This window comes from Erinaceus europaeus, chromosome 9 (genome assembly GCF_950295315.1).
Source record: "Erinaceus europaeus chromosome 9, mEriEur2.1, whole genome shotgun sequence".
NCBI classification, from domain to species: domain Eukaryota; kingdom Metazoa; phylum Chordata; class Mammalia; order Eulipotyphla; family Erinaceidae; genus Erinaceus; species Erinaceus europaeus.
Window position 1 is genome coordinate 8,687,053 of NC_080170.1, and position 23,091 is coordinate 8,710,143.

The 23,091-nt window shown below is 46.0% G+C and overlaps 1 protein-coding gene across 7 annotated transcripts in view; it reads left to right on the plus strand.

Annotated features, from left to right (window-relative positions):
• Window positions 1–1,389: 1,389 nt before the first annotated feature.
• The window catches only part of CPEB4 (cytoplasmic polyadenylation element binding protein 4), a 73,994-nt gene continuing 52,292 nt past the window's right edge, over window positions 1,390–23,091 (plus strand). For 2 of the 7 annotated variants that reach the window (XM_016187172.2, XM_007520824.3), the window contains exon 1: window positions 1,390–3,944. In XM_016187172.2, the coding sequence (XP_016042658.1) occupies window positions 2,820–3,944 (1,125 nt within the window). In that variant the 5' untranslated portion in view covers window positions 1,390–2,819. The remainder of the gene's footprint in view (window positions 3,945–23,091) is intronic. The other 5 variants (XM_007520823.3, XM_060197173.1, XM_060197174.1 and 2 more) reach the window with 5 other exon arrangements.

A 23,091-nucleotide genomic window follows, 5' to 3' on the forward strand; every position in this document is an offset into this window, starting at 1 on the left:
CTTGAGCATCAAATGCATAACCTACATGAGGATAGTATTTGGGGGGAGGGGTGTACCCTCCAAACCAGAAGGCAGAGGGAATGAAATTAATTCAGACTCGGTGAGGGGGCTGTTCCTTCCAGAAGACGAGAAGACTTCACTGTAGTGGGTTTGTTTATTTATTTCCTCAGCACCCGTCATTGACAGATGCCTCCTATCTGCAGGGTCTTTTCTCCCGGAGCCCACAGTTGGACAGAACCTGGAGATAGACACAACCAGTCCAGTTCGGTGTGATAAACAAGCAATGGAGACACGTAGGGTCCTAGACCCTCCCCCCCTCCCCCAAATTCAGACGACAGGGGGGTTGCTACCTCTCAGATTGATCCTTAAAACGAAGGAGGAGTTTACCAAGTGAAAAACAAACCAACAAAACGAGAAGAAGACATGTAAAGAGCCACTGAGAGGTGCGGTCTGGAACACGTGCGGTGTTTGGGGGTGCTGGGTGGAGGGTGGTCAGGATCCACTGTCCAGAGTGGAGGTGTCTTGGATGCAGTACTGAGCAGCTTGGCCTTCCTCATCGAGGCAGTGAGCAGCCAGACATGAGATCTGAGCAGGGAGGACTATGACAAGGCTCTCCTTTTGGAAAAGCCTCCCCCACCCCCATTCTTGCTGCAACCGGCGCACCAGAAGCAACATGGGGGGGGGGGGGATTGACCACAAGCTAAGGTGCGGCTGCGCCAGACGTCTGGGTGCTGGGGTGGGGGTGGGGGTGGGCAGGGGTGAGCATGGAAGGTGAAAGGCGAGTTTCGCGTGAGGTCTGCACGCAGGACAAGGACATACGCAGTTCCAAGCGCCGCACAGCTGCGGGTAAGACCCACCTCCCCTTCCAGATCCCTCTGGGGCGGAGCTCGGGCCAAAGCACGTGATGCCGGGGGAGCCACCTTTACTATGGGCAACGCTCTGGCTCATCGCTGGTTCCACAGGCCACTCTTGGGGTGCTCAACGCCTTGAGTGTTTTCTGTAGTGCCCGAAGGATCTCTGTTCTCGCGTGCGCCTCTCTCTTCGCTTCCTCCCCAGCGCGATTAGGAAAGATAAAGAGCGAAGGAGTCCTTTGCCCATACTAAAGATGGCGACCCGCCGCGCTCGCCCGGCCCGGGAGGAGCGGCTGCCCGGCGCCGGGCCTCACTGGGCGAGGCGCGAGCGGAAGGGGCGTCTCGCGAGAGGAAACTGGTTTGACCTTCCTGGGCGGGGACCCGCGGCGAAGGGGCGTGGCCGCGTCTCCATTCGAAGCGCTGATTGGCTTCGCGGCATGTGGGCGGGGCGTCCTCCCTCCCTCTTGGAACCGGAAGTGTCTCTCGCTCTTTCCAGCTGGTTGTCATTTCACTCGGCTCGGTCCAGAGGAGAAGGACTCAGCCGCGGCTGCGGGACCCGGGCGCCGGGAGGCGGCGGCGGCGACAGCAGAGGGGGGGACGAGGAGGCAGAAGGCGAGAAGAAGAAGTAGAAGCAGAAGAGCCGGGCGGAGTCCGCCGCAGCTACCGCGGGGACTGCGGGACCGGGGCGACGGCGGCGGCCCAGCAACCGTGAGGACAGACAAAAGCCTCCTAAAATTAGAGTTTCCTTAAAAAACAAGCAAACAAAAAATCCCGGGGGGGGGGCAGAGAGCGAGCGAGCGAGCGAACGCACGCCCCGGAGAGAGGCCCTTCTCGGTGAGAACAACGGCACCAGTGGGGGGGCTGCTTTGATTTCTACTACTATTATTGTTGTTGTTGTTATTTTTACCGCCCCCCCCCGACCTCTGTCACCCCCCCCCACCACCACCACCACCGCCCTGCAGAGAATCGAACTGAGAGCCTGAACGCACCGCCCCTGGGTCCCATGAGGGAAACACACCCCGGAGCCGCCGCGAGGGGAAGAGGCCGAGCCCGCAGGACCTGCCAGTTCGCCGCCTGGGCCCCCGCGCCCCCGGGCCGCCCGCTCGCCGCGCTCCGGGCCCGCTGAGCCCTCGCCACCTGCCCCCGCCCCACACCCCGGAGACAGCGAGAAACGGGGGGGCTGCCAGCCCAGTTCATGGGGGAGACGAGGCCGGGGGGCAGCCCAGGAACCGCGATCGCCCCCAGGTCCGCACCCGAGGCCCCACCTGCGCCCCGAGACCGCGCCGAGGAGCCCTCCGCCTTCCTCCCGCAGCCAGGAACCCCCACCCCCCCAGATAGCCTAATATAATCTATATATAAATATATAATATATAATGCCCTTAAATTATTCCTGATTTTTTTTTTTTTAACCAAGCTGCCAAGAAAAAGATCGTATTCTCTCTCTCTCTCTGTGAGTCTCTCTCTCTCTCCCTCCTGGAACCCTGATTCTAATTTTTATGTGAATCTAAAACTGCTGAGGAAGACCATATGTGATTGTTAAATTATATCTATAATATATATATATAAATATATATTTTTTACTCCGCACAACGCTTATTCTTCTACATCCATAGATGCTTGAGAAGCTGTGCTTTTTGTCATTCATGTGCATTTTCCTTTGGAAAAAAGAAAGCGCCTATTTTACTAACCAAAGACTTGATTTGTATCCTCTTGTTTTTGAGCGCCTCCTAGAATTAAGCCTAGTTGGATCCATGTTCACGTTTTGAGAGATTCTTGAGTGGTTCCCCCCCCCTTTTTTTTCTATCTGAGACCAGAATTCCAAATCAAATAGCTGCGATCTCTGAGCTAGCTATAAATAAGACACTTCAAACCAATCTGAGGGGGAGAGGATAGAGAGGCGTGAGCCGTCAGATTATCATCTTTTTATTTTATTTTTTTATTGTGAGACTCTGATCCTAAAAATAATAAATGGGGGATTACGGGTTTGGAGTGCTAGTGCAAAGCAATACTGGGAATAAATCGACTTTTCCAGTCAGATTCCACCCACATCTGCAGCCTCCACACCATCACCAGAATGCCACCCCCAGCCCTGCTGCCTTCATAAATAACAGCACAGCTGCCAACGGCAGCAGCGCCGGCTCGGCTTGGCTCTTTCCTGCTCCGGCGACCCACAACCTCCAGGATGAGATCCTGGGGTCAGAAAAAGCCAAAAGTCAGCAGCAGGAACAGCAAGACCGTCTAGAAAAGCAGCAGCTCTCCCCCAGCCCGGGTCAGGAAGCTGGAACCCTGCCAGAGCCGGAGAAGGCAAAATCAGAGGAGAGCCAGGACAATTCTTCTGAGAACGGCGGCAGCGGGAAGGAGAAGATCCGCATCGAGTCCCCCGTGTTGACAGGGTTTGATTATCAGGAAGCCACGGGCCTGGGCACCTCCACCCAGCCCTTGACGTCCAGCGCCTCCTCTCTCACCGGCTTCAGCAACTGGTCAGCCGCCATTGCGCCTTCCTCCTCGACCATCATCAATGAAGATGCGAGTTTCTTCCACCAGGGAGGGGTCCCGGCGGCTTCGGCGAATAACGGTGCTCTGTTGTTTCAGAATTTCCCCCATCACGTCAGCCCCAGCTTCGGAGGCAGCTTCTCGCCGCAGATCGGGCCTCTGTCACAGCACCACCCTCACCACCCTCACTTCCAGCACCACCACAGCCAGCATCAGCAGCAGAGGAGGTCTCCTGCCAGCCCCCACCCCCCGCCTTTCACACATCGCAACGCTGCTTTCAGCCAGCTGCCTCACTTGGCGAATAATCTCAACAAGCCCCCCTCTCCGTGGAGCAGCTACCAGAGCCCCTCGCCCACGCCCTCGTCCTCCTGGAGCCCCGGCGGCGCAGGCTATGGTGGCTGGGGAGGCTCCCAAGGCCGAGATCACCGCCGGGGGCTGAACGGAGGGATCACGCCCCTCAACTCCATCTCGCCTCTGAAGAAGAATTTTGCAAGCAATCATATCCAGCTCCAGAAATACGCCCGTCCCAGCTCTGCCTTTGCTCCCAAGTCCTGGATGGAAGACAGCTTGAACAGGGCCGACAACATTTTTCCTTTTCCGGTAAGATGATGTTGTTCCATTAATAGATTGAGAGGCCCGGTCGGATGGCTGTCGCACAGGCATTAATTTAGCAGGAGCAGAATATTCCCATGTGTTAACTTGGGTGAATTTCTCACTCGAATCCTTCCGTGTGGCATAGACTAATTACAGAGACCAGGTAGCCTGGCTAGTAATGTCATCCTTGTTAACTGGAATAATGTCCTTCCAGCCTGATGGCACAGTCCCGAGGTGGTTTCTACCTCACCTGCTTAAGGGAGAATAAATAATACATCAGCGTGCTGGAAACCGACACGCGTTTTCTGCCTAGATGCACTAACTGCGTAACCACCCCATCCCACCCCCAAACATTCATTTCTCCCCTCACTGTCAGGTAATGATTCACTGAGAGCCAGCTACCGAATTACAGTGTTGTCACTGGTTACCATTTAAGCTGGGGAACCTCTCTGCACCTTGCAGTCTGAACAAGTCTGAATTCATCCATTCCTCTTAAAGCCCCGCAGATGCCAGCCTGCCGGGTGTCTCTGGGGGCTGCCAGAGAAATGAGCCAGCGTTTTTTGTTTGTTTTTTTTTCTTTCTCCCCCCACCCTCCCCCGTTTGTGTTCGAACACTAGGAAACTGTTGATCTCGGAGTGACTGTTTTATGATGCCGTTCACCCGCTTGTTTATTTCCCAGTGTTAACACTAGGAGCGCAGACCATTAAACCATTCCTAAAAATAGACCCAGGCAAAGATCCCTGCTCTTTCTCGCCACCAGTGTATCCTGACTCTGCTGGCTTCGCCCTGTTTGATGTTTTTGAATTATTGAGCAGCTGGTCTGGCTGGTCGGGAACAGGGGAAGGGAATTTCATAGTTAATGGAACACCAGATGCCTCCCAGGATGTGTGTACTTGGGGAGTCAGAGCGTTGGCAATGCGGGAGGAAGTTAATATGGGGTACCAAGCCGAGGTGAAGCAGTCCTCACAGCGACCTCCTGAGGACAGTTTTTGAGTCATCCTCGTTTCACAGATGAGAAAATTGAGTAGCCCAGAGACAACACAGCTTGTCCTAAGAGCCCACAGCTGATAGAAGCACACTATCCAGCGTAAACAACAAAACAAAACAACAACAACAACAACAAAAAAACAAGGGTCCAAAACACATCACTCACCCTGTCTCCCTGCCTAGTAGGTACTGTCGATGTCTACACATCCCTACTCACCTACGTGGATGGAGGGTTAATTCTACAGAGCTTTCCCCGAGAACTGAAACATGACAAAATAGTTGAAGTCTCCCCAGATATGATGTCAGCACAGGCAGAACGATCTGTTGTAATTAACCATTCGTCTAGAGGGAGAGGAGTGCTCAGAGCACCCTGTGTCATGCCAAGGAGTTAAATACCACACCCCTGGGATTCAGGTGTCATGGTTAGGCTTTGTCATAAAATATTTAGTTAAGTTTAGTTTCAATGTGTTTAAAAAGTTCTTTTTTCTCCTCAAAAAAACCAAAAAACAAAAAACCAGGAAACAAAAAGAAAACTGTTGCCTTTTCTTTGAGAATGGTTTTCTTTCACTCAGACTGAAGGGCAGTTACCATGTTTTTGTGGTCAAGTAAAAAGGCTGTTTTAGACATTGATAATTCTAGGAGGTCTTTTTTTTTTTTTTAAGTTGTTTTTGATAATCCTGTGAGCAAGTGCTTAAAGGAAATCTAATGTAAAGTTAATTTATGATTACTGGTTTGTATGTTGGTGTTTGAAAATTTGTTACTATCCTATACTTTTTTTTTAAAAGAACTGGACTAAAATTTGGCTCAGAATTGAATGGACTTTATTTTTTTTATTATCTTGTTATCTTTATTTTTATTATCTTTATTTGTTAGTATCATTGTTTAGATAATGACAGAATGAATTTATGGGACCTGCTGGTTTATTTTCTCTGCTCTGTTTTCTGACTTTTGATAAAGTTTTACTTTGGGAATAATAAAAGTCTCAGAAAAAAGAATAAGGTGCACATAGTACACATTATTAATATTTTATGAGGCTCTTGGAATCTGTTTAGCATGTGAAATCTTCTTCCGTCAGTTTCTGTAGAGATTAAGTTGGTTTATGAAATAATAAATAAATGAGGCTAAGATCGATTCTAGAAGCTATGATTGGAGACTTCCTTGAGAATTATCTAGTATGTTGAGGATGGAAAAAGGGTAAATCCAGCATAACCTGACTCAGAAATGGTGGAATTTGAAGGAAGTTGTTGGCTTCGACTCATAATTTTTAGAGGTGTGTGTGGGGGGGGTGGGGTGGGGGGGGAAGAGGTAGCATTGGGTGGGGTGATTTGAAAGTCTAGAAATAAGTTATTTGGAGAAATCCTTATAACAAGAAAGTCCTAATTGAATCTTGAAAGCTGTCTTAAGAAGTGATGTGCACTGGCCACTCTGGTACTTATTTAAATTGATGTAGCGCTTGTGTGTTTTGTGGTATTCTTTTTCCTTCCACAATTGTTCTTTTGAATTAGTTTTTTTGGCAGAAAATACTGTTTTGAGTTGATCTGAATTACTTGGTTAAATTTAATCTGAACAACTTGAAAGAACATGTCAGAGCGTGTTTGGGAGCCCAAGAACCTGGTTTACGACCAAGCATAGCATTTGGGGAGGGGGTCTCCATTTCATCATAAAATGTCAGAATGAGGGGGGGGCTGATTTGGGAGATTCCTAAGTTCCTTAGAATCCTAAAGCAAACTGCTGCGAAATTTTAGTTACTACAACCCCAGTCCACACTCTTGTCTAAAGGCTGCTATCTTTTCTATTTATTTATGTGTTTCTGGTGTCAGGGATCAAAGCCAGGGCCTCATAAAACATGGGAGCTTCTTCTTCTTCTAGCATTTGCCATTCTTCCGTAGCCAGTCAACAGCGTCAGGTTGAGCCTGATGTAAAGTTTTGAGACCTCCTTTGAATCTGGAGAGGTGGAGCTAATAGCCTTGGTCTAAATACTGTGTTGGATTTAAGTGTCTTTCCTTAAGCATTGCTAATTTTAGGCAAGAAATTGTGCAGATCTTAGTAATTCAATCGCAATTTCTGTTAGATAGAATTCCATAGGTATTAAGGAAAGATCTTGAAATAGGTCACAGAAATGATAGGCCACTCAAATGTGAAGCATCATAAAATAGTGTTGATGTCCAATCACAAACTAGTATGGTGCTGTTACATTAAAATTTACCTAAAAGGTAGCTGATGTTACATTTATTTTAACTTGGAATGAATCTGATAAGTTTTTTTTTTAACCATTTGTGTAATACAGGTTTGAGTACATCGAGCGAATTAAAATTAATGATAACATTTACCAGTTTCCTCCAATCTTAACATTTTTTTATTTCTCTTCATGGAGCAGAGGTTCCATGAACAGTCCTGTCAGTGCTGTGGCCAGGAAGTTAGGTGTGGGGATCTTGAAGTTAGATTTTGTCTCTGTAGTATTTTTTGCTCAGCTTAAAGGCTTTTAATAAATGAGTTGAGATGACATGGCTCAATCCTCATCTTTAAAACAACTAAAAAGTAATATACATTTAACACACCTGCTACTATGCCTTGGGTGTTTTTCCATGTGTCAACTCAGTTAATTCCTTCAGTAATCTAGGAGATAGAAATCCTTGTGACTGTGATGATTACTATCCATGCACAAGATTTTGTTCTAATTATTTGTGTGCACACCTGTTCACATAGCTGTAATACAGGCGAGAGAAGGGGGTAGGGAGAACGTGTAAACTAAGGGGGAAATGTTTACAGTGAGTCATGGAGACATGAGAAGCAAAACCTGATTGTAGATAAAGTTTTACAAGAAGAAAGTAAGAATGTGTCAACTATCAACTATTCAACTTAATCACCGAATCAATGGGGCAGATAGCATAATGGTTATTCAAAGAGAGCTAGCTGCGTAAGACTCTGGAGTCCCAGGTTCAATTCCCTACACCACCATAAGCCAGAGCTAAGCACTGCTCTGCTTTAAGAAAACAAGTAAGAAGAAGAAGGAAAAATAGGTAATAGTCAAGTCAGTGTTTTTCTTGTTTTTAGTACAGCCTGTGTGTCTATATCTGTGGAGATAGATGCTGTCACTTGTCTTACTTCCTACTTAGGATTTCCCAGAGAAGGGTGGTCTTACTGTCCCTATTTCAAAATGAAACCAGGACTATGCTCATGTGACCAAAGGCTGGATTTGACTCTTAGATGAAGTCGGGGGGGGGGGGGGGGGAGGGATCCTCCCTGTCCTGCCAAACACATCCTGGAATTCTGATGCCCAAACCAAATAGTACTCCAGGGTACCTGCCAATAATTATATTTGAATTCAGCACTTCCTTGGACAACCGCCTAGCTCCTCTGTCCTTACAGGAAAGCCAAGGAGAGTTCATGCAGCAGAGATGCTGACACTCTCTTATCTGGAGCCCGGTCACACCACCTCCTCCATTAGCTACAAACCAGGGGTGGGGCTGGGGGAGGGGATGAAATCTCTGTGCCACAGAACTCATGTGGGCAGGGAATTATTTTAGGGCTCAGGGTCCATAGTCAGCATGAACATGTCTTAACTGGGCAAATTCGTATTGTTTGACTCATTCTTCATGTGTGAGTCTACTAAGCCTTAAAATACAGATACTGCCTTATATTGTACACAGAGAGTCAATGCATTGCTTCAGTTCTGAAAAGTCATGGTGAATAATTAATCTTGTCTAAAGTCTAACCTCATTTACATTTTCTGTTTCTTGATAGTGACCCAAAATAGATCTTTACACAGAAAACATTTCCCTTGGCTTTGTGTTCACATGTAGGATTTGGGGAAAATAAAAATTTTGAACTTGGAAGTCTGGCTTGGCTGGCTCTAGCTCTGGCAGAGTTGAGATCTTGAAAAACACTCTGGAAAAAACCTACCTGAGGGAGTCGGGTGGTAGCGCAGCGGGTTAAGTGCAGGTAGCGCAAAGCGCAGGGACCGGCATGAGGATCCCGGTTCCAGCCCCCAGCTCCCCACCTGCAGGGGAGTCTCTTCACAGGCGGTGAAGCAGGTCTGCAGGTGTCTGTCTTTCTCTCCCTCTCTGTCTTCTCCTCCTCTCTCCATTTCTCTCTATCCTATCCAACAATGACGACATCAATAGCAACAACAACAATAAAACAACAAGGGCAACAAAAGGGAATAAATTTAAAAAAAAATTAAAAAGAAAAACCTACCTGGTAAATTCCCCCCCCCCTTTTTTTTTTCTTTTTTGTAGAATGCCTTTTAACCTTGGTTAACTACTTTTCTGGTGGAATCACAACGTGGGTGGGGCAGTTTTGGGATTATTTTTGGTGTCTTCAGAGCAGCCTCAGCAAATGATCACATTGTTCCAATATTTTTCAGGAAAAACCTGTTTATTACAAGCCTGGTGAATGTGGCTATTGCTGGTTACAGCTCAGCAGATGTTACGTAGTTTGTGGAGGTGACTCTTTCTATAATAGTTCTTGTTTTGTTTTTTTTTTTTAAAAAAACTACTTTATTGGGAGTCGGGCTGTAGCGCAGCGGGTTAAGCGCAGGTGGCACAAAGCACAAGGACCAGCATAAGGATCCCGGTTCGAACCCCGGCTCCCCACCTGCAGGGGAGTCGCTTCACAGGCGGTGAAGCAGGTCTGCAGGTGTCTATCTTTCTCTCCTCCTCTCTGTCTTCCCCTCCTCTCTCCATTTCTCTCTGTCCTATCCAACAACGACAACAACAATAATAATAACTACAACAATAAAACAACAAGGGCAACAAAAGGGAATAAATAAATAAAATAAATATAAAAAATATCTTTAAAAAAAAACAACTTTATTTATTTATTTTCCCTTTTGTTGCCCTTGTTGTATTTACTGTTGTTGTAGTTATTATTGTTGTCATCATTGTTAGATAGGACAGAGAGAAATGGAGAGAGGAGGGGGAAGACAGAGAGGGGGAGAGAAAGACCGACACCTGCAGACCTGCTTCACCACCTGTGAAGCGACTCCCCTGCAGGTGGGGAGCCGGGGGCTCGAACCGGAGGCTCAAACCGGGATCCTTCCGCCGGTCCTTGTGTGGAGAATAGTTCTTGGCGTTCAGGAGAAAGGAATGGAAAAGTAGTCTTAAAATTAGCATAGTTTGAATTGTGTAGTCTAAATTTACTTTCTCTATTTTATTTATTTATTTTTTTTGGTAAGGAAAAAAAACTTGAAGATCCACTACTGCTTTTATTTATTATTATTTTTAGCATTAGTTTTGTTCTCATCACAGACAATGTATGTGTATCTCTTTAAGTTATATGGGACTCACAACTTGAGTATTCACTTTATTCCGCCTCCAAAAAGGTCACATATATATACATATACATTAAGTATATATATTATATATGGCCTCCAGGGTTATCACTGGGGCTTGGCGCCTTCTCTGTGAATCCACTGCTCCTGGAGGCCATTTTTTCCATTTGTTGTTGTTGCTGTTGGATTGGACAGAGAGGAATTGAGAGAGGAGGGGAAGACAGAGGGGGAGAGAAAGACAGACACTTCCAGACCTGCTTCACAGCCTGTGAAGCGACTCCCCTGCAGGTGGGGAGCTGGGGGATCGAACCGGGATCCTTACACCAATCCATGTATGCTTAACTCGGTGCACTACCGCCCAGCCCCCTGTCTTTTATATTTTAATTGCTCAAGCAGGATTGTTCTTGCGGAAATTGCATTCTGTTTTGCTGTGATAAATTTATAGCAAGCCATAATTTTTCACATCAGATGTAGTGCAGATTCTCATCACAGCTTATGTTTTCTGCCACTGAGACAGAAGGAGTTCCACTTTCAGGGTTTCAGACAATTCTTACCAGATAAAGGAGCAGGTCCTATTTTTAACCAGTTTCTGAAGATGAAACTTGAAAGGTTGTTTTTTTTGGGGGGGGGAGGGGCAAAAACACAGTAGCCCAGGCTCTGGATTCAAAGACTTCAGCTTAACTCTGAACTCTAACACAGTTGTGTGACCTTGAGTGAATTCTCCATCTAGATCAGACCAGAGTTTGACGGGTTGTTGTGAGTACGGTACCTGAGTGTGTGGTCAGATTAGGTGTCTCAAAGGTTTACTTATTTGTTTATTTTTTCTGTCTCTCTCCCTTTCTATCTCCTACCTTCCTCTTAATTTCTGGCTGTCTCTTTTCAATAAATAAAGATATATATATATATATATATATATATATATATACTTTATTTATTTACTTTTTAATTTATTGGGGAATTAATGTTTTACATTCAACAGTAAATACAATAGTTTGTGCATGCATAACATTTCCCAGTTTTCCATATAACAATACAGCCCCCACTAGGTCCTCTGTCATCCTTCTTGGACCTGTATTCCCCCCACCACCACCCCAGAGTCTTTTACTTTGGTGCAATACACTATCAAAGGTTTATTTTATTTTATTTTATTTTATTTTATTTTACTTTATTATGTGACTCTGATGGTAAAGTCATGTGACAGACATCACATAAGCATCTATGAAGGATTTGGAAGAGTCCTTTCTATTGCTGGTCTCACTATCTGTGCTTCCCTGCTCAATACTCTGAAGAAGCTAGATGCAACCAGGACAGAAAAAATGTTTAGTATAGCTCCTAATTTTTTGGAAGTGACTGTCCATAACTAAATATATATGAACTTTCTTTACCATCAGCAGCTTTATCTTCCAGAATTTTGAATGATTTTTGCGTATGGTTGTTATTTTTTTAAAAGATTTTATTTATTTATGAGAAAGGTAGGAGGAGAGAGAAAGAACTAGACATCACTCTGGCACATGTTCTGCCGGGGATTGAACTTGCAACCTCAAGCTTGAGAGTCCAAAGCTTTACCACTGCGCCACCTCCAGGACCATGTATGGTTGTTATTTTAAGAAATTCAGAGCACTGTCTTGCTTCTGAGATGAGGAGACTTTTAAAATTCTAACAATGCAAGTCTTTTTGAAGTAACAATCTACTCTACAATTTTCTGTGTCTCAGGGGAACATACGGGCCGTCTCTTGCTAAGACATAGAAAAAGATCTGATCGATTTTAATGGAGTATATTTGAATTTTTATTCTGAAATTCAACTTTATAATATTTCAGGTAACTGATACGGTGCATATTGATGGAACACCTGCTCTATGGTCTAGTGTCAATATTTCATGACATTAGTTGATTTGTAATGTATTTCTTTTTTAAAAAATACTCATTTATTTTCCCTTTTGTTGCCCTTGTTTTTTATTGTTGTTGTAGTTATTGTTAATTGTTATTGATGTCATTGTTGTTAGATAGGACAGAGAGGAATAGAGAGAGGAGAGGAAGACAGAGAGGAAGAGAGAAAGCTAGACACCTGCAGACCTGCATAACTGCCTGTGAAGTGACTCCCCTGCAGGTGGGGAGCCGGGGCCTCAAACCATGATCCTTAGGCCGGTCCCTGCGCTACATGCCACGTGCGCTTAACCCGCTGTGCTACCGCCCGACTCCCTGTAATGTATTTCTGACCTAGCCTGTCTTTGAATGATACATGTCTTTCTTTTTCTTACTATGAACATATTAGCAAGTAGACAAATAGTTTCATTTTATCATTAACTTTTTCTTCTTCACCACAGTACTGCTGAGCTCTGTCTTATGGCGGTGCTGGGAACTGAACCTGGGATCTCTGGTACCTCAGGCTTATAAAAGTCTGTTGTGCTGTCACTGATGTTACCTCCCTGGCCCTCATTTCACTTTCATCTATGAACTTCTTGACCCCGTCACAGACAATGTGAAGACAGTTTTCAGACAGACTAAAATTGATTCCACATGAGGCCTGGCCAAAATAATGTGTAAATGGCATATCCAAGACTTTATTATAGACACATTTACAAAGCACACTGTAGGAAGCAGAATTCAGCTCCCATCCCATATCAAAGAAAAATAACTCACCAGCCACTTAGAGTCATATTTGCAAGCTGATTTGTTTATTTAAGTTTAAGGCTGAATTGTACAAGTACTTTTCATCCTGCAGACTATTCACATCGGACCGTTTGCGTTTGCTGATTATCCTGACCATTATTTTTATAGTTATTTTATAACTACAGCTAAGTTGTCATTAACCCCTCGGCATTCTACATCTTAAAGCCATGTTTGTAATTCAGTGTTACATGATGAGCTTTCATTTTAATTTTTCTTTGCATCGAGTGTTATCTGGGGCTCCTTGCCTGCACTACAAATCTATAGCTCCTGCGGTCACTTTTTTTTTTTTTTTTTGGTAGGACAGAGAGAAATTGAGAGGGCAGGGGTAGATAGAGAGGTTGAGAGATATCTGCAGACCTGCTTCACTGCTTATGAAGCTTCCCTCCTGCAGGTGGGGAGCGAGGGGATCAAACTGGGATCCTTGCACATATTCTTGCACTTAGCACTACATGCACTTAATCCGGTGTGCCACCGCCCGGCTCCCCTCCTAATCTTTTTAAAATTATTATTATCTTTATTTATTGGATAGAGACAGCCAGAAATCAAGATGGAAGGGGGTGATAGAGAGGGAGAGAGATGGAGAGACACCTGCAGCCCTGCTTCACCACTCGTAAAGCTTCCTCCCTGCAGGTGGGGACGGGGGGGGGGTGGCTCGAACCCAGGTCCTTCCGCATCATAATACATGTGCTTAACCAGGTGTGCCACCACACAGCCCCGCTCTAATGAACTTCTAATCCTAGTTCTTCCAGGTGGTTTAAAGTAATGCAGTGAGTGCAGATCAGTAAGAAAGAAGAGCTGTCATCTTACTCCCCGTAAGAGCCTTTAAAGACAAGCTCCTCCTAATTCTAGTGTGGACATCAACTCAGCTTCCGAATATGGTTCTCTCGCCTACTTGCTAGTGACTTCAGACAAACCACTCTATCTTCCGAAGCCTTCATTTTTCTCTTTCCTCCTGTCTGGTCTCTCTGAGGCTCAAAGCAAATAGTGGACTTTCTGTTGTTCTGGAAGTAAGTCATTGAATAAACTCAGAATTTGAAATCATATGGACTGCACAATATCTTCAAACCTGACACCCATTGTGCAGCCAGTGAATGATACTTGGAGTCCATATTAAATTAGAGTCTCAGACACGGGGAGGTCATTTTAAAAGCAAAGTCCCTACCCTTCCACAGTAGTAGACACTAGGCCAGGTGATGCTCCCACTTTCTTGACCGGCCAGTTGGCACCTTTCTTTTAGTTTTTCTTTGCTTGTGTGTGGCAGAGTTGTTTTTTTTTTTTTTTTTTTCTTTCCTCTGTGTTCTTTCAGCTTCTTGCTCTGGAAAAATGTTGGCCAGTTTCAGCCGCAGGAAGAACAGTGTGGCAAACCCCCGTGCCTGTGTCACCTGTCTTCACTGATGACCATCCTCTTTATGCCCCCAACCCTGTCCCCTGTCACATTACTGTGAAGCCCTTCCTGGCTATCCTGCCACTGCATCTGTCAATAGTTTAGAGTGTGTCTGTGAAAGATAAGGCTTTTCTTCCCCCTTAAAAACATTTCAGGGTTGTTTTTTTTTTTAACTTTTCTTTCTTCTTCTCCTCCTCCTCCTCCTCCTCCTCCTCCTTCTCCTCCTCTTCTTCCTCCTCCTCCTCCTCTTCCTCCTCCTCCTCCTCTTCCTCCTCCTCCTCCTCCTTCTTCTTCTTTTTTTTTAAAAGAGAGATGGTGAGCCCCTGAAGCAAGGCCACATTTCCGAAGTGCCTACCCAGCCTGTTTCACCACCCGAGCTGGTGCTAATCTCTGAGGAGACTGCCAAGGCCTCCTCTCCCATAGGGCGGGGAAGGGTGCTGTCGGTCACGTGACGGCTAGGGAAGAAGAAGAAACACACAGAGAAAGAGGATGTGGAGAGAAAAGATTCAACTAAAGCACTGAAATTAACAGCTAGTGACCCAAAGCTGAGGAGGAGATGACTTAGTTTTCCCTCTGTTCCTCTCACGTCTGCCTGTAGGTTCAGGCTTTGTGGACTTGTGAGGAGGATCTCTGGAAAGCTAGGAGCAGACTAGAATTGAGAGCTGTTTTATTGTAGTTTTCCTGCATTGTCTTTCCTTTTTGGAGAGAGGTATTAAAAAAATTGACACTTTGGAGGTGGGATGGGGAGTTATGTCAAACTTTTTCATCTCTTGCTCTCTTTTTTTTTTTTTTTGGTAAAATATTTATTCCCTTTTATGCCCTTGTTGTTTTATTGTCATAGTTATTATTGTTATTGATGTCGTCATTGTTGGATAGGACAGAGAGAAATGGAGAGAGGAGGGGAAGACAGAGAGGGGGAGAGGAAGACAGACACCTGCAGACCTGCTTCACTGCCTGTAAAGCGACTCCCCTGCAGGTGGGGAGCCGGGGACTCGAACCAGGATCCTTACACCAGTCCTTCCGCTTTGCACCACGTGCGCTTAACCCACTGCACTACCACCCGACTCCTCTCTTGCTCTCTTTTGACCTGCAAATGTTTTATGCTCTTGATGGCCAAGGCCAAGTGGGACTTCTGGTATGTCCAGTCTGAGACTCCTGGCTTGGCACCCGAGTGCTCCAGAGAAACTGGAGAGTGAGGCGGTGGGAGCTGTGAAGGCCCTGGAGGGCCGAGGCTGAACACAGGCTGTTTTTATGCCACCGCTGTCTGGGTTCAGCAGACATGAGAGATGTACCCAGCAGGTCACAGGCAGCAGCTTGGGAAGAAAGGCTGTGGATGTGGGTAAACCATTCTCTCTGCTGACACTGGACTCTCACCATCGGCCAGCAGAGCAGCTCTGAAGCCAGTGAGTGACTGAAGATGGAGGAATGGCCAGGACTTTGTGCTCTCCTGTCAGAGTTCCCTGCTCGCCTTAACCTTATGCCTCTTTGCTCCGAGTAGCTCCCCAAATAGCAGGCATCTTCCTCTTGGGTTTTCCGGCTTATAGGTTTTGTTTCATTTTGATTATGCTTATGAAAAGGGGCCAAAGTATCTAGCTCAGAGCAGTTGGACTGAATTATTCAGATACAAGCACTGCCCCATTTAAAATATTAGGGACTGGCGAAATATTGGGTTGTTAGAAAAGTCATGAGCATTTTTGCATAGAAAAACACGCCATGATTTTTCCAAGGACTCACTAGCTTGCCAGGGGCACAGGCCGGCTCTGAACCTGGCCTCCCCGCCGCATCGAAGAACGCTTCGGTGTTGTTCTTCCCTCCCTGTCTGCCTCTTGGCCTCTCTGTCTCTATTTAAAGCAACAACAGTTAGCTTCATTGTCATCCACTGGAGAGAGAGAGAGAGAGAGAGAGAGAGGGCGAGCAGAGGGAGTGTTTGTCAATGGGCCCAGAGTGCAAGCCTGTCTCCGTACTCCGCATCACACCATGCGAAGGGAGGTGCTGGCCTCATTCTGCTGATGAGACCAAGGTCCTGAGATGCTGTCGTGTCAAGATCACTGTCCAAGTAAGTGGTGATTTCAACATAGCTCTGAGCAGAGAGCTGCGTTTTCTCTGCCAGGCAAGCTGAGAATGGACTGGCGGTTAGCAGAAAGAAAAGGTCTGCTGATGTAGGGCCTGACTGAGCAGCTCTAGAATGCAGGCCCGGTGTCTTGTTTAGTTTTGTTTGACTTATTTATCTATTTAGCACAACAGCCAAAAGGTGACAAGGAATGCTTGCCATTTCAAGGATTTCTTTCTTTAACTTTTTTTTTAATTTGTTTTATTATTATTTATTTTCCCTTTTGTTGCCCTTGTTGTTTTGTTGTTGTTGTAGTTATTGTTGTTGTTGATGTCGTCGTTGTTGGATAGGACAGAGAGTAATTGAGAGAGGAGGGGAAGACGGGGGAGAGAAAGAGAGATACCTGCAGACCTGCTTCACCGCCTATGAAACGACTTCCCCTGCAGGTGGGGAGTCGGGGGCTTGAACCCAGATCCTTACACTGGTTCTTGCCCTTTGTGCCATGTGCGCTTAACCCACTGCGCTACCGCCCGACTCCCTCTGTTTTTTAAAAAACTTTTTTAAGATTTTATTTCTTTATTTATTTATTGACTAGGGACCGAGAGAAATTGAGAGTGGAATGGGGAGATAGAGAGGGAGACTGAGAGATACCCGCAGCCCTGCTTCACCACTTGTGAAGATTTCCCCTGCAAGTGGGGACCAGGGGCTTGAACCTGCGACCTTGCGCACTGTATAATGTGTGAGCTTAACCAGGTGCGCCACTGCCTGGCCCCCACTTCAAGGATTTCTAATGCTAGAAGTAAGTGTGGTCTACTCAGTGGAGGCAGAATGAAAGCAGATTTTCTCCAGGGCTTCCTGGAGAAAGCAGCTGACAAGGGAGAAATGGAGATATTGATCCTATTTGGGTGACGTACTAAAGGTATTCACTCACACACTTAGAATTTCTTAGCCCTTTTAGGGAGCACTTGCTACCCGAAGACCTCTCAGACGCCTTGCTGTCCTAGAGAAGGCATAATGAGAACATACCGTCTGGAGAGGGGATCTGCTGACAAATACGAGATGCTGTTAAGTGTGGCTTCTCCTCCTTTAGAAAATTACCCTGTGAGTCGGGCGGTAGCGCAGTGGGTTAAGCACAGGTGGCGCAAAGCGCAAGGACCAATGTAAGGATCCCGGTTCGAGCCCCCAGCTCCCCCCCTGCAGGGGGATCGCTTTATAGGTGGTGAAGCAGGTCTTCAGGTGTCTCTCTTTCTCTCCCCCTCTCTGTCTTCCCCTCCTCTCTCCATTTCTCTCTGTCCTATCCAACGACGACGACAACTATAATAACTATAGCAATAAAACAAGGGCAACAAAAGGGAATACATGAATAAATATTATTTAAAAAAAAAAAAAGAAAAGAAAAGTAGCCCGTTCAGCTTAACCTCTGACACTTGGTCTCTGCATTCAGGCCCTGTGGACAAGGAAGTTGTTCTGTACCTGACAGGTATCAATAGATGGAAATTTCTAGGTCATCGCGAGCTCATCTACAGGGACCACTCCTTTGAGCTGCTCTGAAATCAGCCACCGCTTAATGTGCTGGGTGAGCTGGAGGACCAGTCCTACTCCTCCCAGCCTGCATGGGCCTCCTAAAACAGAGAGAGCAACCGCGGTCACATTACACGGGCGTAGTGAGGAGCTTACGTACGTGAGTGAGACGCACAGCGCCGATCGGGGAAGACCATGCTGTTGCCGTGGCCACTGTAATGATGGTGGTGACGTGACAGGCTTGCCGTCTGCTGCACAGACTCTATGACCCTTGACTGTGGAGCCCCCGGTCCAGCGGGGGTGGGGTGGGGGGGTCGCTGTATCAGAGCTGGTCTGTATCATGTGAGATGGCAGAGTTCTGGGGGACAGGGAAAAGGTACTTCACCCTGCTTGACTGTTGGTACTGAAGTCAACTCTTGGCCATCTGTGGGCTTAACTCTTCTTTTATCTAAGGAGAATATTTACATGTTGGCAGAGTTAGGGATTAAAATCCATGCAGTTACCTCTGATTAATTGTGGGCTCTATTGGCATTCCCCGGCTTCCCATTTATTTTGGCAGCTCACACACTGGCATAGTTTGTGTCCTTTCAAACCAAAATATTTTCCTTTCCCTGTTTTACCAGGGAAAGTTTAAGCCAGAAAGAAACCACCGTAGGCTAATCCAGACACATAGGGTCCCAAGTAGTGACAGGCGCGGTATTGTCTGTCTCTGCTGGGCAAGGATGGGTACAGGGAGTAGCAGCATGCTGCCTTGAGTGCTTAATAGTGTGGTCGGCTTTGCTAAATTCACAAGACCCAGACTAGTGATGATGGGAGTGCTGGAATTCAGTTAGAAAAGCACACCATAGAGTGCCCTTTATGGTAGATAGGAAACCAGAATAACATTTTTTCAAAAGTACGCACGTTAGAGCCCAGAAGAGACTTTGAGAACAGTGTGTCTCTCTCCCTCTCCCTCTCCCTCTCCCTCTCCCTCTCCCTCTCCCTCTCCCTCTCCCTCTCCCTCTCCCTCTCCCTCTTCCTCTTCCTCTCTCTCTTCCTCTCTCTCTCTCTCTCTCTCTCTCTTTTGCTACCAGGTTATCACTGGGGCTTGATGCCAACACTACAAATTTGTCACTGGTGGCCATTTTTTTCCTTTCTGTTTTTATTAGGGTAGACAAAAATCGAGAGGAGGAGATAAGAGTGGGAGAAAGAAAGAGAAAAACAAGACACCTGCAGACCTGCTTCACTGCTTGTGAAGTGACCCCTCTGCAGTCAGGTAGTGGGGGTTCGAACCAGGCCGGTGCGCATGGTATCCTGTGTGCTTAACTGGTAGCGTACCCCACCCCCCAGCCCCCTGTAGCTTCTTTTATTAGGAAACCAAATGGTTCATCTAGAGTACTTAAGGTGAGCTTTCTCATGGGTGGTTAACTGTGATAGAAGGTCCAACGCAAGGACCGGTGTAAGGATCCTGGTTCGAGCCCCCGGCTCCCCACCTGCAGGGGGGTCACTTCACAGGCGGAGGCGAAGCAGGTCTGCAGATGTCTCTCTTTCTCTCCCCCCTCTGTCTTCCCCTCCCCTCTCCATTTATTTCTGTCCTGTCTAACAATAACGACATCAATAACCACAACAGCAAAAAACAACAAAGGCAACAAAAAGAGAAAATAAATAAATAAATATATAACAAAAAGAAGGTCGTATCCTCAAGTCTGTAATGAAGTCAGCTGGTTGAGTGGAATTGCTCAGTGGCCCTTGAAGTGTGGTTTTTTGATTTTTTACTTGAAGTGTTAGAAATGTGAATTCTTAAACCACAACCAAAAACTACTTAGTAAGAAGCATTTGCGTGTGTATGGGGAAGTGGGGGGGGGGTTGGGGAGGAGAGTTTGGATCCAGTCATCTATGTTTTGACAAGACCTCAGTTGATTCTGTCATTCTCTCTAGTGTGAAGGGTTCTGGCTTAGATCATCTGGATGTTTAAAAAAAAAAAAATCTAAGAATGATGGATTTGCTTTGTGGTATAGTTGCAATCTGTTCAGTAGTTGTTCCTCCTGATAGCAACAGCCCAGCAGGTCAGAATGCTTGTTGTGGCCACCTCTGGAATGTCAAGAAGCACTATGTCATCCTTACTAGATGCTGACGGAAGTCTGTTTAACCTTGCCAGGATTACTCAGGTGCACCGTAAAAGGACAGGTTGTGCTCTTTGAGATACTGATTTGCTTTTTCACAAGGCTATTTTTATCTACTTTGATTTTCATAGTGGCTTCTATGGTTTTTTTTTTTTCTTCTTTAGACATTGTCCTGTGAAGTAGAGATGACAGAAACTGAAACCAACCAGTTACTGACATGTGACTCAGCATACGAAATACACAAGATTACAAACTAAAACGAAGTCTAAACATTGTAATCAAAGTGGTTTTGCTGAGACTAAAAAAAATAATAATGATAATTAGTGCCTTTTTATTTTCACCTATGATTTTTTTTTTTTTTTTAAGTTAGAGCACTGCTCAGCTGTGACTTTTGATAGTGCTGGGATTGAACCTGGCTGGGCCATTAGAGCCTCTGATTCTTAAGCTAACGTCTTGTAGAATCCAAAGGCCTGTGTTCAAATTCTGCCTCCTCCATTTACCTGACATTGAATTAGTTACTTCTCTCTCTCTCTCTCTCTCTTAAATCTTCATTTTCTAAGGGTGGGGGAAATAGTACAGTGGTTATGCAATGGGACTCTCATGCCTGAGGTTTCAAAGTCCAAGGTTCAGTCCCCTGCACTACCATAAGCCAAGCTGAACTGTGCTCTAGTAAAATAAAACAAAATAATAAAAAAGACCTTCTCTTTTTTTTCTTTCTTTCTTTTAACCAGAGCACTACTCAGCTCTGGTTTATGGCGATGATCTGGAGGATTGAACCTGGGATTTTAGAATCCCAGGCATGAGAGCTGTTTGTAAATCATTACACTGTCCCCCTCCCCTTCCCTCTCTTTCTCTTTAAAATAGAGTAGTGACTGATCATAGATGTACTGCGTATGATTTGTGTGGAGACCAGAAGAGTTAATACGTGTAAACCTCTGGAACTTGAAAATGCCAGTTGCTACGGCTGCTAGTGTTATTATTACTTCTACCCCTTCCCTTCTCTTGTGGTTGACCCTAGAAAACTTGGAGCCTTGTTGGTGACAGGCCTCTAATCTGAGCACCACAGAGAAAAAGGAAGATACGGTTCTCCTTCCTTGTCCTTTGTTTTCCACGCGTGACTGTCCTTGCTTTGGTTTACTGAACCAACTGGTTGTCTATAGTCGGCAGGCTGTAACTGGCATGTTCCAAGGGCCCCAGTCGCAGGGCGGCAAGGGCACCTTCCTCATTACAGGGGAGTTCTGACTCCCTCAGCCAGCGCCTGACCCAAGGAAGCATCGCCTGCTTCAGAGGCAGACTCCACCCTGACTCTGCCATTCAACCTGTCTGCTCAGCAGATTTTCCTGAAGCCCACTGTTTTCACCAGTAAGATGGGAAAATGCCGTCAAATTGCTGAGAAGGTTTGAGGATCCAGTAAGACCATTTTTAAGAAGCTACCTAGAATGATGTCAAGTAACTAGCGATGCCCAATAAATGGCACGTCTCTCTCGCTGTCTTTTCTCCCTGGGGTGGGAGTGGGCTGCCCAGAGAAGCTGGCAAGGGAGGCCTGAAGAAAGTCTCACTTAGGAGATTCTTTCACCTTTCACTGTGATCAGAACATTCCCTTTCAGGGGATTATTTCAAGTCATTTTTTCCCCCAAGTGTGTTCCTTCGCATTACATGCAGTAGTGGGGCCACGGCAGAAGACTGTGCTCTCAAGACTCCAGAGACTCACGTTCTTATTCACCTGTCACTGGCAGACCTCCTGTTTTTTTTAAATTTTATTAATGACTTAATATTAATTCATGAAATTATAACATAACGGGTTTAATTCCATACCTTTCCCACCCCCAGAGATCTGTGTCCCCATTCTCTCCATTGGAAAGTGCAGTAGTTCTCCCAAGATCACAGATAGGGCTTGACTGTTATTTCTATAACTATCTATATTCATATGTATTTGCCCATTTTTTTCTACGGTCCTGCCCTCTCTCCCTTTCTTTTCTCTCTCTGGGTCCTGATAGAATTGGAGTTCAGAACCTTCTGGTCATCTTCCCCTGATATTTCTCCCTCTCTGGGAGTATAGACCAAAATTCTTTTGGGGGTTCTTAAGATGGAAACTCTGGCTTCTGTAATTGTTTCTCCCTTGGCCATAGGTGTTGGCAGATGAATCCATACCCTCAGCCTGTCTCTATCTTTCCCTAGTGGGGTAGGGCTCTGGAGAGGTGAGGTTCCAGGACAGGATTGTGAAGTCATCTGCCCAGGGAGTTCAGGATGAAATCATAGTAGTATCTGCAACTTGGCGGCTGAAAGGCAGTGAGATACAAAGCTGGACAAAATGTTTAATAATCAGGAACCAGAAATTAGGGACAGGGCAGATGGGAATAGGGACTTTAGGGTGGGTAGAAACTAGGAAGTCTATTAAAGGTATGTTCATAGATCTTGCACCTGCAAATCTTGGAAGAGCTTTGGCTATTTTGGGACAGCAGAATGCTCGGCCACCTGCGTTGTGGGGCCAGGAATGAGGCCCTAGGGACCGCAGCAAACTCTTGCTTCTTCACACCAGGTGAGAGGCGGAGAGTAGCAGCATGCACACAGGCTCACACCTCAAGCCGGGGCAGAGTGGGGCAGAATTCCTGGTGCCTCATGCTTTCTCTGTGGCTACGCGCTTCTGTTAGTCGCCGTCGTTTTGGTCATTGACTCCAAGGAACAAGCTCTACTTCCTGGGAAGTGGATTAGCACTACATTTGGCCTAAGGACTAAAAAATATGTCATAGCAGAACATGGGGTATGGAAGTCAGAGTGTTCCTGACTGCAGATTCTGGTTGCTGTGCAGAAAGCCAGTGCCGTGTGTCTTGTTCTTGTGCTTGTGCTTTGGGCTGTTTCTCTGTGTCCTCTGTGCCTCCACCTGCTTCCTGAGGGCAGGGATACTTCCTTTAGTTTGCTTTCAAATCTAGCGCTCAAAATGAATTGAAGGGGCAAGGTGGTGGCACACCTGGTTGAGCACGTGTGTTACGATGCGCAAGGACCCGGGTTGCAGGAGGAATGCTTCACAGGTGGTGGAGCAGTGCTGCAGGTGTCTGTCTCTCTCCCTCTCTATAGCCCCTTTCCTCTCAATTTCTGGCTTTCTCTATCAAATAAATAAAGATGAGTGATAAAGCTTTGGATTCTCTCCAAGTACAGTGTCGACTTG